Raw genomic sequence first — 15,000 nt, 5'->3', positions numbered from 1 at the left:
GATGATGTTTCAAATAGTTCTCAAAATTATATAATTCTCATACAACAAAAAATTCCTACTTTTAATCGTAAATTGTATATCTTGAAAAAAAAGTTGTAATGGAATGTTGGAAGTTCTCAGAAGAAATCTGGACTCAGCCATGGAATGGAATGTTGAAAGTTCTCAGAAGAAATCTGGGGCGCATTTTACAAAAGATCTTACGACTTACGATCAACTTTAGATACTGAAATTTTCTAGTTTATTTTAAAGATCATTCACTCCAAATGCAAAATATTTTTTTTTTTGATAATGAAATTTAAGCCTAAAAAAAGTTTTACTTCATTCACTCAAAGTAATAATATTGTAATAGAATTTAAGACTTGCGACTTTGTCGTATGTTGTTTTGTAAAACGGGCCCCTGGACTCAGCCATGGAATGGAATGTTGGAAGTTCTCAGAAGAAATCTGGACTCAGCCATGGAATGGAATGTTGGAAGTTCTCAGAAGAAATCTGGACTCAGCCATGGAATGGAATGTTGGAAGTTCTCAGAAGAAATCTGGACTCAGCCATGGAATGGAATGTTGGAAGTTCTCAGAAGAAATCTGGACTCAGCCATGGAATGGAATGTTGGAAGTTCTCAGAAGAAATCTGGACTCAGTCAGAGTCTGTTAGCAGTGTTTGTTCTTGTTTATCTCTTTCTTCAAATTATCTCGAACATGCATGTCTTGTCAACTTCTCAATCAGGGGCATGGCTTCGTTAGGCTCGAGTAGGCACGTGCCTACACATTCTATTTTTTTTTTTTTCATTTTCAAAACACATTTTTGTCCATAAATATTTGCAAAAAATGAAATGTTGATTAATATATTTCTAGTTTTTAAAATTGGATATCAATATGAAATTATTATTTCGTACAATACCATCTTCGCAAGCCAAGTGTTTTCGGTACGCTTCACTGGGGAGTGAAGCGGACCGAAAACACTTGGCTTGCGAAGATGGCAATACAGATACATTTATTTTAAGTATCCTTGTTTCCTTACTTATTTCACTAATGGAACAACATTGTTTTATCGCATCACATGAGTGTGCTCCCGTTTGTAAACAATACAATATCTTAATGTTGATATATACCATTGTTTACATTGTTAACAAACGGAAGCACGCCCCCGTGATCGCATTCCTCACTGGTAGTAAAATTACTTCAATATCAATCTGATACTCAATCTTCTCAGATCCAGTAGTAAGTATTATCCACAACATGGAATACTTGTTGATTACAACGCCAATATTTCAGGAATATTTATGAATTGCGGAATGTACCATAAGGTCAACAGTTCAGCATTATCTTCACATATATAGCACAAAAATGTCAAGCTTCAAAAACTGAATACAATTACTAGTAAGCACATTTAATTCTGCAAATAAAACCAAGAGGCCCATGGGCCACATCACTCACCTGAGTCACTTTGGCCCATATCTGAAGACTTTCCATATATATTTGCATGTAAAACCTTAATCCCTATTATGGCCCAAACTACCCTTTGCAAACTTGAATCTACACTATGTCAGAAAGCTTTCATGTAAATGTCAACTTCTTTGGCCCAATGGTTCTTGAGAAGAAGATTTTTCCTATATTTGTATGTAAAACTTTGACACCCCCCCCCCACTTGTGGCCCCATCCTACCCCCTGGGGGCCATGATTTGAACAATCTTGAATCTTCACTATGTCAGAAAGTTTTCTTGTAAATATCAGCTTTTCTGACTCAGTGGTTATTGAGAAAAAGATTTTAACTATATATTTGTATGTAAAACTTTGATCCCCCCTTGTGGCCTCATCCTACCCCAGGGGCCATGATTTGAACAAACTTGAATCTGCACTATGTCAAAAAGTTTTCATGTAAAAATCAGCTTTTCTGGCTCAGTGGTTCTTGAGAAGAAGATTTTTCCTATATATTTGTATGTAAAACTTTGATCCCCTATTGTGGCCCCATCCAACCCCCGGAGCCCATGATTTGAACAAACTTGAATCTGCATTATGTCAGGAAGCTTTCATGTACATCTCAGCTTTTCTGGTTTAGTGGTTCTTGAGAAGAAGATTTTTAAAGTTTTTCCCTATATATTTGTATGTAAAACTTTGATCCCCCCTTGTGGCCCCATCCTACCCCCGGGGGCCATGATTTGAACAAACTTGAATCTGCACTATGTCAGAAAGTTTTCATGTAAAAATCAGCTTTTCTGGCTCAGTGGTTCTTGAGAAGAAGATTTTTAAAGATTTTTCCTATATATTTGTATGTAAAACTTTGATCCCCTATTGTGGCCCCATCCAACCCCCGGGGCCCATGATTTGAACAAACTTGAATCTGCATTATGTCAGGAAGCTTTCATGTAAATCTCAGCTTTTCTGGCTTAGTGGTTCTTGAGAAGAAGATTTTTAAAGTTTTTCCCTATATATTTGTGTGTAAAACTTTGATCCACCCCTTGGGGCCCCATATTATCCCCGGGGGCCATGATTTGAACAAACTTGAATCTGCACTATGTCAGAAAGTTTTCATGTAAAAATCAGCTTTTCTGGCTCAGTGGTTCTTGAGAAGAAGATTTTTAAAGATTTTTCCTATATATTTGTATGTAAAACTTTGATCCCCTATTGTGGCCCCATCCAACCCCCGGGGCCCATGATCTGAACAAACTTGAATCTGCATTATGTCAGGAAGCTTTCATGTAAATCCCAGCTTTTCTGGCTTAGTGGTTCTTGAAAGAAGATTTTTAAAGTTTTTCCCTATATATTTGTGTGTAAAACTTTGATCCACCCCTTGGGGCCCCATATTATCCCCGGGGGCCATGATTTGAACAAACTTGAATCTGCACTATGTCAGAAAGTTTTCATGTAAAAATCAGCTTTTCTGGCTCAGTGGTTCTTGAGAAGAAGATTTTTAAAGATTTTCCCTATATATTTGTATGTAAAACTTTGATCCCCCCCTTGTGGCCCCATCCTACCACCGGGGGCCATGATTTGAACAAACTTGAATCTGCAATATGTCAGGAAGCTTTCAGGTAAATTTCAGCTCTTCTGGCCCAGTAGTTCTTGAGAAGAAGATTTTTAAATGACCCCACCCTATTTTTGCATTTTTGTGATTATCTCCCCTTTGAAAGGGACATGGCCCTTCATTTGAACAAACTTGAAAGCCCTTCACCCAAGGATGCTTTTGGCCAAGTTATGTTGAAATTGGCCCAGTGGTTCTGAAGAAGAAGTCGAAAATGTGAAAAGTTTACAGACAGACGGACAGACGGACGCCGGACAAAATGTGATTAGAATAGCTCACTTGAACCTTCGGTTCAGGTGAGCTAACAACTAAAATTTCCTATTTTTCTGCCTGAGAACTTCCACCGCTAGGATTCCTGTGTAGTTCGTTACACCCGCAGGCCCAGATGCGCTAGCATTAGACAGTGGCTACAAATAACCAACGTCAACTAAATTCCAGTTTTGAAAATACATGAAGGTATGAATTACATTGCTTCACATGACTGACCTACTTTTCATAAAGTGCCAACACACTTCACACTGACCTACTTTTCATAAAGTGCCAACACACTTCACACTGACCTACTTTTCATAAAGTGCCAACACACTTCACGAAGTCTGCTAACATAAAGCGTCAAAGTCCACGCTCTCGTGAATTTAAAAAAAAAATGAAAATTTGTTCCTTAAGGATCAAAAAGAATTTACGCATTCATGTGTACAGTGTTCTTACCTGTCCGTCGTCATGGTAAGGATCTTGTCCTAGTATCACGACTTTAACCTGCAACATAGTACGAAAATAAAATCCTCATCAAAATACATATGTAATTACCACCACCACCCCATCTCTCTGTGTATGTGCATAAAATATATCTCTTATATACCATGCAACACTACATAGACTTTCTACATATCAGATTTAAAATTAATTACAAGAAGTATTGTGCTGCAACATATGCAATTAGTAATAATTCAATGTTTGCTATATATTTGAACCTCTCTAAAATATTCCCAATAGAGAACTAAAGATCTAAACTTCTCTAGGAAAATATTGCCTATATAGAACTACAGATCTGAACTTCTCTAGAAAAATATTGGGTGTGTTCCAGAGAGCTATGGATCTGCATCCAATCTTACAGTTCAACTCTGTCTGTACTTTCTCCAAATTATACTGAAAATCTCATTCTACAAACTTTCCCATTCTATATGACGATGGAGAGAATTGTAATTAGGGAAAAACTACCATCTCATTTGTTATTGGCGATCATTAATGCTAATTTAACAGTCACAAACTGAGTTTTACAGGCAATACTTTAGCGCAGCCGATAAAATGGATATTTGTAACCGTTAATACATTAGCGCAGTCGATAAAATGGATATTTGCGAATGTTAAATCCATATTAACGATCGCCAGTAACAAATGAGAGGAGAGAGTATTCCCATTCTAATGCAATTTAGGCATTCTGCTTGCTGTTTACATTTGTTTTTGTAGATTTTTGCCTTTTTGTTATATGAAATACCTTACAATATGTTTACGCTTGACGTTATGTTTTTGTGTCATTCTACAGCGTATTATGACATCACAATGGAAAGCTTTCCGCCTTGTCAATGCTTGTTTAACTGCTTTAAACATCAGTGCATTAGCCAATCAAAATGCAGATTACAAAACAGTTGCAATAAAATGCCGTTTAAGTCTTAATTTTTTTGGGGTCTACCTGGCCGTTAAAGCCGATAAATTTTTTTGGGGGTCTAATTGACCATTAATGCCGATTTAATCTTTTACTAACCTCATCTAGGGGTGTCAGGTTAAGAGCATTAAAGATCAACTCTTTGGGAGGAAATACGCTGTCCCCATTTTTATAATGTGCGATAAGCTTGGATTCGATTTCCTTGACATAATCTTTGTCCAGTTCTTCTGATAGTGCTGTTTTCCACGTGTCATTTGTAATGAGGCCACCAAGGGAAAAAACAGCAGCTGAAAAATAAAGAATGGCCATGTCTTAATGAAAGGTGAAGATAACGAACAGTGATCAATCTCATAACTCCTATAAGGGTGAAGATAAAAAACAGTGATCAATCTCATAACTCCTATAAAGGTGAAGATAACGAACAGTGATCAATCTCATAACTCCTATAAAGGTGAAGATAACGAACAGTGATCAATCTCATAACTCCTATAAAGGTGAAGATAACGAACAATGATCAATCTCATAACTCCTATAAAGGTGAAGATAACGAACAGCGATCAATCTCATAACTCCTATAAAGGTGAAGATAACGAACAATGATCAATCTCATAACTCCTATAAAGGTGAAGATAACGAACAATGATCAATCTCATAACTCCTATAAAGGTGAAGATAACGAACAGCGATCAATCTCATAACTCCTATAAAGGTGAAGATAACGAACAACGATCAATCTCATAACTCCTATAAAGGTGAAGATAACGAACAATGATCAATCTCATAACTCCTATAAAGGTGAAGATAACGAACAATGATCAATCTCATAACTCCTATAAAGGTGAAGATAACGAACAATGATCAATCTCATAACTCCTATAAAGGTGAAGATAACGAACAGTGATCAATCTCATAACTCCTATAAAGGTGAAGATAACGAACAATGATCAATCTCATAACTCCTATAAGCAATACAAAATAGATAGTTGGGCAAACACGAACACCTGGATATACCAGGGGTGATTTTGCAGGGAGTGAACTAGACTTGGGAATATATAAGAAATATTGATGAATATAAATGAGGGGGTAGTCCCAAGGATTAGCACTGATTTTGCAGGGAGTAATTCTTAGATACGGAGAATATTTCATTTTCAGGAAAATGGACTTATTACTAATATATGCATTACTTTTACATAGAGAAAATTTTGAACTTGAAGTCAGACAACAAGGTGAAGCATAACTACTAACATGGCCTTACTGTTCAACAGCTGTTCAAGAGATATATTATGAATCAGTGGGATAAGACATTTTTTAAAACGTGGATAAATTAGTAAGTAAGTAAGTAAGTAATTTTTATTTAAAGTCGGAACTATATACAGGTAACAATAAACATGAGTTAAGAGCTCTTTAACCGACTATATAGCATAAAACAGAAAGCACTAATGATATATATATAATTGCATACATAGACATAAAAACAGAAATTTGAAATAAAACAGGACGCATACATGTATACAGACATCACAATATATACACAGGGACTAGCTATATTAAGATGCACAGCACTGAAAAAAGTTTGCAACACAAACATAAAAATATGGATACTATGGCATGTCAAACGTTGCAATATTTGATCTTTTCCATTTGTATTGTATAATTTTCCATTTGTATTCTATATTTTCCATTTGCATTGTATAATTTTTCATTTGCATTGTATAAAATTTCATTTGCATTGTATAATTTCCATTTGTATTGTATAATTTTCCATTTGTATTCTATATTTTCCATTTGTATTGTATAATTTTCCATTTGTATTCAATATTTTCCATTTGCATTGTATAATTTTTCATTTGGATTGTATCCAGGGAATGTTTATTTTGATTTGTTACGAAGGATTTCATTAGTTAACGTCACTGATGTACCACATCTGTAGACGTGCTTAGCACACAGGGCCGTAGCAATGACGGTTCTTTATCGTGCCAACGCCTGTGCAGCGATACGGAATATCTGTTTTTAAGGTCATTACGGAAAGACCCGTGATTCTCACTTTTAAATGCCGAGTGTTTGGCAAAGGAGCAATCACTGTCTTTGTTTATGTCTTAGGTTTGATGCGGCAATGACAGTAACGGTTCTCGAACTCACGACCTCTCGCCCACAAACCAAGCGATATATTACTGAGCTACCGCGATCAGGTCCATGTAGGACTAGTTATTTTTGAAAATACGTAGCTAGCTCTAGTAATGGCGAATCCCCCACCCCCTGATCTTTTTTTTTTAAATAGAACTCTCCAGAAAAGCATGCACATTTTTATTTAGTCAGAATTCGGGGGACTTAATTCGGCCCTTGGGTCCCTACCAATCAGCCAATTGTTAACATCAAGTTTGGCTTGTTACAACTATTCAATGGATTCAATGGAGTTATCGCTTATCGAATTTGGTAATGCGCGAGATGTTGAAGAGGTAAAGTTCAGGAGCCACGTTTCGCAGGAATGTACCGTATTTGCTAAGTGTAATGGCATACACCCCCCTCCCCAATTAATTGAACGCTTTTATGTGTCTAATGTGATCAGCATATTCAAACTAGTCTCCTATTTAACCACTGGCTGATCTAGATAATTCTGAACGAAAGGATGCAGTAAACTGCTGGATGTCTGGGGACTGCCCCCCCCCCCCCGAAAAATGTATTAAAAGATAAAAGAAGCAATAATTTCTTCCATTCCCGGAGAAATAAATGACAAAATCTTTTGATTTCTTGAATTACTTTATTGAGAGAACTTAATTTTTCCAGAAACCCTTAAAATTTGCGTCATTTTACTAATTTTACTTTATTAAAAATGACATATTTCAAGCCCTATAAAATCTGTAAAATCCAGCTTTCGGGGGCTTTGCCCCCTGGACCCACTGGGGGCCGCCTCAAGGCGCCCCCAGACCCCCTACCTCATAAAGTGGCGCCCCCGTAACTGCAATTCCTGGATCCGCCCCTGTAAGTCCCCTGGAACAAGTGCGTTTTGACAAAATAAAACGCACATGCATGCTTTTTTGACATCTATATATAAAATATCATATTTGTGAAGGAAAGGGGGGGGGGGGGGGGTCTCCCGGCGCAAGATTCCACATTGCTAGCTACATGTATGTTCAACAAGTCCTTATATGGAACCAATCGCGGTAGTTCAGTGATATATCCTTTGGTTCGTAACCGTGAGGTCGCATGTTCGAGTTCTACTCGTGTCATGGCTGCATCAAACCAGTTAATACTTTCCCATACGCATTGCTATCCAAATGTGAGAATCACAGATCTTTCGGATAATGTGACCCTAAAAGCAGACATCCCGTGTTGCGACAGGCGTTGACACGTTAAAAAAAAAAAAACCCCACTGCTACGCCACTGTGCGCGTACATGTAGATAGTAAGTGTATTTGTGGTACGTCACGGCTAAATATAAGTGGGACCTAAACTAATGAAATCCTTCGTAACAAATCAAAATAAACAATCCCTCGGATGCAATACAAATGAAAGATTTTGCAATGCAAATGGAAATTATACAATGCAAAACGAAAAAAATATATAATACAAATGGAAAATATGGAATACAAATGGAAAATTATACAATACAAATGGAAAATATAGAATACAAATGGAAAATTATACAATACAAATGGAAATTATACAATGCAAATGAAAAATTATACAATGCAAATGGAAAATATAGAATACAAATGGAAAATTATACAATACAAATGGAAAATATAGAATACAAATGGAAAATTATACAATACAAATGGAAAAGATCAAATATTGCAACGTTTGACATGCCATAGGATACATACATACAGACACGTGCAAAAAGTATTCGGTCACAATGGCGGCGTATTTACGTTTAAAAGCGAAAGCAAGAAGTAAATGACCTTGCCCTGCTATTTTTGGATTGCCAGGAAGTAGATTTTTTTGTAAAATTAGAAATTGGTCACATGATAGTCATGTGGTACCTAGTTATCGTCTGCTGTTTACAAACAAAAGGGAAAAATTACGAATTATTCAAAGATGGGTCGGAGAGGAAAAGAGATGGGGTCAGAAGTTAAAAAGGTCATTGTTGAGTTATTGCAGGGTGGATACAGCGAGATGTTGAAGTTACCCAAATCGAGCGTTATTGATGTTTGTAAGAAATATTTATTGGAGCCAAATTTTGATCTGAAAAGCATTGTGTTTTCGAATATTTGGATGAGGAAATAATTAACGCCAGCCAAAAGAACCCAATGTACCCATCTCGTGAAATGAATTATTCATGAAAGCGAAAATAATAATTCAGAATTATGATATGCTAATAAAGAAAACACACCAAAAAAAAAAAAGCATTGTGAAGAAGTTTCGGAATGTGCCTCTGAATCCAGTGAAATTCAAATACAAGTATGGAAATACGTCTTTCAAATTTAAGTTTTGATGCGATATAGTAATGGCCAATGGAATTTAAAAAATTGTGAATCTTAAAGTTGAAGCAGAGAATTCTACTAAGGGGAAATATCGTTTTAAGTGTTTAAGTGATTTTTCCGATATCTGTTTTGATTCTTACTTGTAAGGAATTTAAAATTGAATTTGTATCTACTTGACAAACGTATTGTCTTTCTCTTATTTTCAGCCTACCTGTAGACGTCTAATAAGTTATTGGGTTTATCTGACACTGTCAATTAATGTAAATTACTGTCCATTATTTTTAAGAATGGACAGTATTTATCCATTCTTAAAAATAAAGGACAGCAATTGTCAACTTATTGGACACCTACAGGTAACCTTATCACTACAAATGGACTTTCTTGAATATAAAAGTTTAAAAAGACAAAGGATTGCATAACAAAAATGTTTTAATTGTTGTGTAAACTGTTATATATGTCTATGGTGTAAACAAGGAAGTCCACACCATCAAAGAAAATTATATGCCATTTACAGATTACATAAGCTTGTATTTTAAAAGCAAAAATGTCAAAACACATTATGATGCTGATTAAATTATAAACCGGTACCATCTGATGCAGTGAAAATATGAAAATAAGCCTTCAAAATATATATCCGGCTTTGAGAGACGTGCAGTGCGACAACCTAACATCGAAAAATGACAATATTCATTGGAGTTTGAGATTAAGATTGTGTTTTTAAGCCTAATCAACATGTATTTTTGCACAATATTTCTGAATTGTCAGTATACATTAGGTCTTTTTTTCCGATTTTGATTATATTTCGATGTTAAACAGTTTGCCTTGATGATTTCAAAAACTATTCTCAATTATCATGGTATCATAATTTGCTAAGCATCATGGAAAAGAAAACGACTAGGTATCTGCGGCCGAAACGACTAGGTATCTGAGGCCGAAACGACAAGAGGTTGAAAAAACTTGAGGCCGAACGAACCTAGGGCCGAACTGTAAAAAGGCCGAAACAACTTGCACAGGGCTCGAAATTAACATATGCCCATCAGTCTGTGACTGGTTAAAAGTCTGGCGGACTGACATACATTTGTTTTAGTCAGTCCGATGGGACTGGTTAATTTTCTAAAGCATCATTTTGGAAAATATACTTATGAAATTTTATACACACATTTGGCATTCTTCGATCTGTAAATATTAGACGAATCTGGTTCGTAAATATAAATCCCACATTTAAATGTTACAATATTGTCTGAGGCATATTGAGTTAAATTTCATTTTAATAACATTAACGAAATATGTTTAATTATTTCTGGAAAACTGTTGGACTGGTAAATTTTTCTGCGGACTGGTTGAAATTATACCCCATCAGTCCAGCTGGACTGGTGACATAAAAAGTTAGCTTCAAGCCCTGCTTGCATCGCCCAAAACCCTCAACAAATCTCCATTCTATAAACTGTAACCGTCGTGTCCACTGTCAACCCCCAACACCCTTACCAAATCTCCATTTATAGACCACTGTGACTGTCAATCCCCAAAACCCTAAAAAAAAAAACTCCATAAAGTCCATTCTATAAATTTTACCGGTTTGTTTGGACGTGGAATCGCCTGATTTAGAAGATTTAACAGCTGATTTCTGTTTATCTGAAGACTCTTCTTTATTCAGTTTTCGGCGTTTGGCATTCCCAGCTTTTTGTGACGGACTTTTGCGCTTAGCCGGCATAATGTCAAACACTGCACGGTAAAATAAAAACAAATTCACCGGAAATGACCACACAAAAACAAACTCTTCCAAAAAAATTTCACTCGCGGAAATGGCCGAGTAGTTACGATTGAAAATAATGCCTTCGCTTTTACGGAAATAAACGAGTAGCCACGATTGCAGTAAACATGCGTAGAAAGTTACTTAACCATTGTTTACTTCCGGAAAACCGCCAAGATCGGAATATTCAAAGAGAAAACCTACAAAGAACACGGTATTTTATTTAATTAGTGTTTTGTCATTCGTTAAGAGATGCCTTATGTAATGTTACATTTGTTTTATGTGGTATGCGAAAAGAAAATATTCATCTTGATGTTGAAATTTGAATGATGTTATGAAATTTGGATGAGTTATATTAATTAAACTTATAGTAAATCTCAGCGAGATTCGTCTAGAATATTTGGACTGACGCCTCTTCCTGAAGACAGATATGTTAGGGAGGGGGGCAAAATGTCGTTGCACACCAGGTGTATTTGTATATTCAGTGCTTTTATTCATATATCAGTCCATGCGAAAGTTTTTTGGACCACACAGGACATTCGGTCCTGTGTAATCATAATCTCAGCGAGATTCGTCGAGGCTGAATATTTGGACTGACGCCTCTTCCGAATCTCAGACCAGTGTCACATAAAGTGATTCGGGAAATCTTGCCTGAACTTCGGCCGCTTGTTGCGATTAAAATGGGTTAAATTGAATTTCTTGTCCGCTTCAACTTTTCGCCTTAGACATCCTATTAACTCCCTATCACAATGAAACATGCATTTCTTACCTTTACAAGGTGTAAATCCCACAGTAATTCAAGTTGGCTATTTTCGAAGCCATTGCAAACGGCCACCATTTCATATTTTACCTTCTCAACACTGAAGAGTTCCGATAGTTTAGGACGCCTTCAAATAGATTGATTAAATATTACACAGTTTTCTTTTTATTACTTTTAATTTTTATGCTTAAATGCTTTGTATAAAGTAATTGTCAACCAGTAAGTTCTGTATTTTCAATCACAGTACAAATTGTCATGAAGTAGTATATCGGAACTCTCCAGTGTTGAGAAGGTAAAATAGGAAATGGTGGCCGTTTGCAATGGCTTCGAAAATAGCCAACTTGAATTACTGTGGGATTTACACCTTGTAAAGGTAAGAAATGCATGTTTCATTGTGATAGGGAGTTAATAGGATGTCTAAGGCGAAAAGTTGAAGCGGACAAGAAGTTTAATTTAACCCATTTTAATCACAACAAGCGGCCGAAGTTCAGGCAAGATTTCCCGAATCACTTTATGTGACACTGGTCTGAGATTCGGAAGAGGGGTCAGTCCAAATATCCAGCCTCGACGAATCTCGCTGAGATTAGTGTAATCAATGAACACACCGGACCGAACCAAATTTTGTCAGACCGAAAAACCTAATGTAAAAAAGTGAAACTCGTGAAAATGCAAAACCAAGGAAATCTTATTTATTATACTAGTAATACTATACCAGGGATCCCTCCCATATATTACTTTAGATGGTCCATGCGGTTTTAATCACATTCATTTACATATTTGGATTTGTGTGCTATTTTTTCTTATAACAAATATTTAAATGACTCCGCATCAAAATAGTAAAGTTCAAAACCGGACACTGAGACATCGGACATTTCGGTCCGGTGTAAAAAATGATGCATCAGACCTCAGGCACTGTACATCGGTCAGGTCCGACGGTCCGATGTCTTTCGCATAGACTGATATATGTAGATCTATATAGATAGATAGATCTAGATAGAGTTTTTTCTATTTATATCTATTTACTGATTAGAATTCAGATACCTATGAATAATAGTAGGGGTCTATACCACACCCCCTTAAGCCACATTTAAAAGAATATCTTTCCTCTTCCCCAGCCCCGGGTCTAGTTTATATAACAGACTAATCTCAGCGAGATTTGTCGAAGCTGGATATTTGGACTGACGCCTCATCCGAATCTCAGACCAGTGTCGCACATAGTGATTTGGGAAATCTTGCCTGAAGTTCAGCCGCTTGTTGCGATTAAAATGGGTTAAACTGAATTTCTTGTCTGCTTCAACTTTTTGCCCTAGATATCCTATTAACTCCCTATCACAATGAAACATGCATTTCTTACCTTTATATGGTGTAAATCCCATGTGAATAAAGTTGACTATTTTCGAAGCTGTTGCAAACGGCCACCATTTCATATTTACCTTCTCAACACTGAATAGTTCCGATATACTATTTCATGATAGTTTGTACTATGATTGGAAATACAGAACTTAAAGATTGTCATGCTGAATTTGTATATATTTTATGCTGGAGATTGCCATATCTATGGTATATTTAGGATTTTAAGACTTATTACTGTAGTATTGTTATGATATTATAATGCTTCCCACTTTTGATATTTAATGACAAAATGTCAGGAGACATTTTCTCTTGGCAAGGGAGAATGTCACGGGATGTAATTTATTCATTATCAACAAGCGGCCGAAGTTCAGGCAAGATTTCCCGAATCACTTTGTGTGACACTGGTCTGAGATTCAAAAGAGACGTCAGTCCAAATATCCAGCCTCAAAGAATCTCGCTGAGATTAGTAACAGACCAGGCACGTAGGTAATTTTTTTTTTAAAAATTGGATGTTTAATACCTGTATGGCACGACACACAAAGTGATGTCACAACCTCCTTTAGGCCACATTTAAAAATATGTTTGTTTCCCCTCTCCCGACCCTAAATTTCAGAGGAAGGTCGGTGGGTAGGTAAAAAGTTTGTTTTTTTTTTAGCTAGCAGAATTTTATTTATTATGAAATTCCCATAACCATTAACAATGCCCGATACCAAACGTCGTGAAGCACATCATCCATGTTTCCTCATCAAACTCGTATAGTCAGTTCTCGCGTAAATTCTGCTTTGATTGCCACGTTTTGCAATTAGAGAAGGTGTCGATATTTCGGACAGTACTTCATGTATTTTTGAAATGCTCATTATCTAACCACTAAACTTAGGCATTGGACTACATGTATACATATTGGTTGATTCGACGAACATTGGGTTTCATCAGAATTTTCTCTGCTATTTATGCCACATACTAACACTTAAATAAAGTTAGGGAGAATGTTGCAACTATGGACAATGGTGTTAGTTTTGGACACATGGTGTTATAAAATTGGTAAACTCGGTTGCTGTCTTTTATTTATGGTTCACTGACATTTTATGCTTTTGTTTTTTGCACATTATCTTAATTTGTATATGATAGTGATTTTGATTATATTTTTAAATGATATCGGTAGATCTAGTTTACCAGAAAACGTTTCAACGGGACTTGATTTTGCCGATCAAACAAAATGGATGCTGACATCAACCAATCAGAGCTGAGTTACACATGTGCATATAATTAGGTGTTTTCCAGTTTGTAAATATAGCATTAGTTCAGAAATAAGTTAAATTGAAAATGCTTCTGATTGACTGTCAAAAATATCGCATCCGTCCGAAATATCAACACTTTCCCCTACTGAAGAACACAACTTGCACACTGGATGCCCCGAATTCTCTTGTTTCCTCGCTCCTCGTATAGACAACATTTCTCCATCTCGATCTTGCAGATCACTAGTCCGAATTGCGAACCGAATTCAATGTTAAACTCACTTGTAACTAATCAATAAAACAATTATGATTCTTGTACTTATTAATATCGATTAAAAGAAAATATCAATCCAAAATTCGATATTAAACAGAAACCAACAGTTGTAGTCAACCGAATTTTCACTGCCATTTGAGCAAACGAGTCTCGTGACTCAAAACAAAGCTCGACAGTTTGATAAAATGTTTTCAAGAGACTGTTTATGTGATGAAAGAACCCATAAAATCGATATTAGTAAGTACAAGAAGAATCGTTTTATTGATTAGTTATGAGCTTAAAATTGAATTCGGCTTGTAAGTATTTGAAATCAGCCAGAGAATGCCGCCTCCAGCTGGAGGCGGCGAAATTTCTAGATTTCGGACCAGAACACCTCCTGTATTCGTATTATTATTTTTTAATTTTGGATCGAAACCAAAGATATAGAAAATTTTTGTCATTATAAAATACTGATCTGCACCAGAAACGACCTTGAAATTTTCTTAAAATTAAAAAAAAAAACTTCATCAGAATGGCGTAATAAA

At 36.0% G+C, this 15,000-nt stretch overlaps 2 protein-coding genes across 6 annotated transcripts in view; one reads left to right on the top strand and one right to left on the bottom strand.

Moving 5' to 3' along the window:
• LOC125666509 (uracil-DNA glycosylase-like) overlaps window positions 1-10,904 on the bottom strand; it is a 14,320-nt gene extending 3,416 nt beyond the window's left edge. Inside the window, exons 1-3 of the mRNA XM_048899671.2 lie at window positions 10,677-10,904; window positions 4,781-4,968; window positions 3,727-3,774 (exon numbers count right to left, since the gene is read on the bottom strand). Of these exons, the coding sequence (XP_048755628.2) occupies window positions 3,727-3,774; window positions 4,781-4,968; window positions 10,677-10,815 (375 nt within the window). The 5' untranslated portion in view covers window positions 10,816-10,904. The remainder of the gene's footprint in view (window positions 1-3,726; window positions 3,775-4,780; window positions 4,969-10,676) is intronic.
• Window positions 10,905-10,955: 51 nt separating this feature from the next.
• The window catches only part of LOC125666507 (retinol dehydrogenase 11-like), a 22,323-nt gene continuing 18,278 nt past the window's right edge, over window positions 10,956-15,000 (top strand). For 2 of the 5 annotated variants that reach the window (XM_056151642.1, XM_056151638.1), the window contains exon 1: window positions 10,956-11,068. The gene's annotated coding sequence lies outside the window, so the exon portion shown is untranslated. Of the gene's footprint in view, window positions 11,069-12,989; window positions 13,454-15,000 lie in introns of those variants that run through there. The other 3 variants (XM_056151640.1, XM_056151641.1, XM_056151639.1) reach the window with 3 other exon arrangements.

This window comes from Ostrea edulis, chromosome 10 (assembly GCF_947568905.1).
Source record: "Ostrea edulis chromosome 10, xbOstEdul1.1, whole genome shotgun sequence".
In the NCBI taxonomy this organism is placed as follows: Eukaryota; Metazoa; Mollusca; class Bivalvia; order Ostreida; family Ostreidae; genus Ostrea; species Ostrea edulis.
This window is presented reverse-complemented; position numbering and strand designations above follow the sequence as displayed.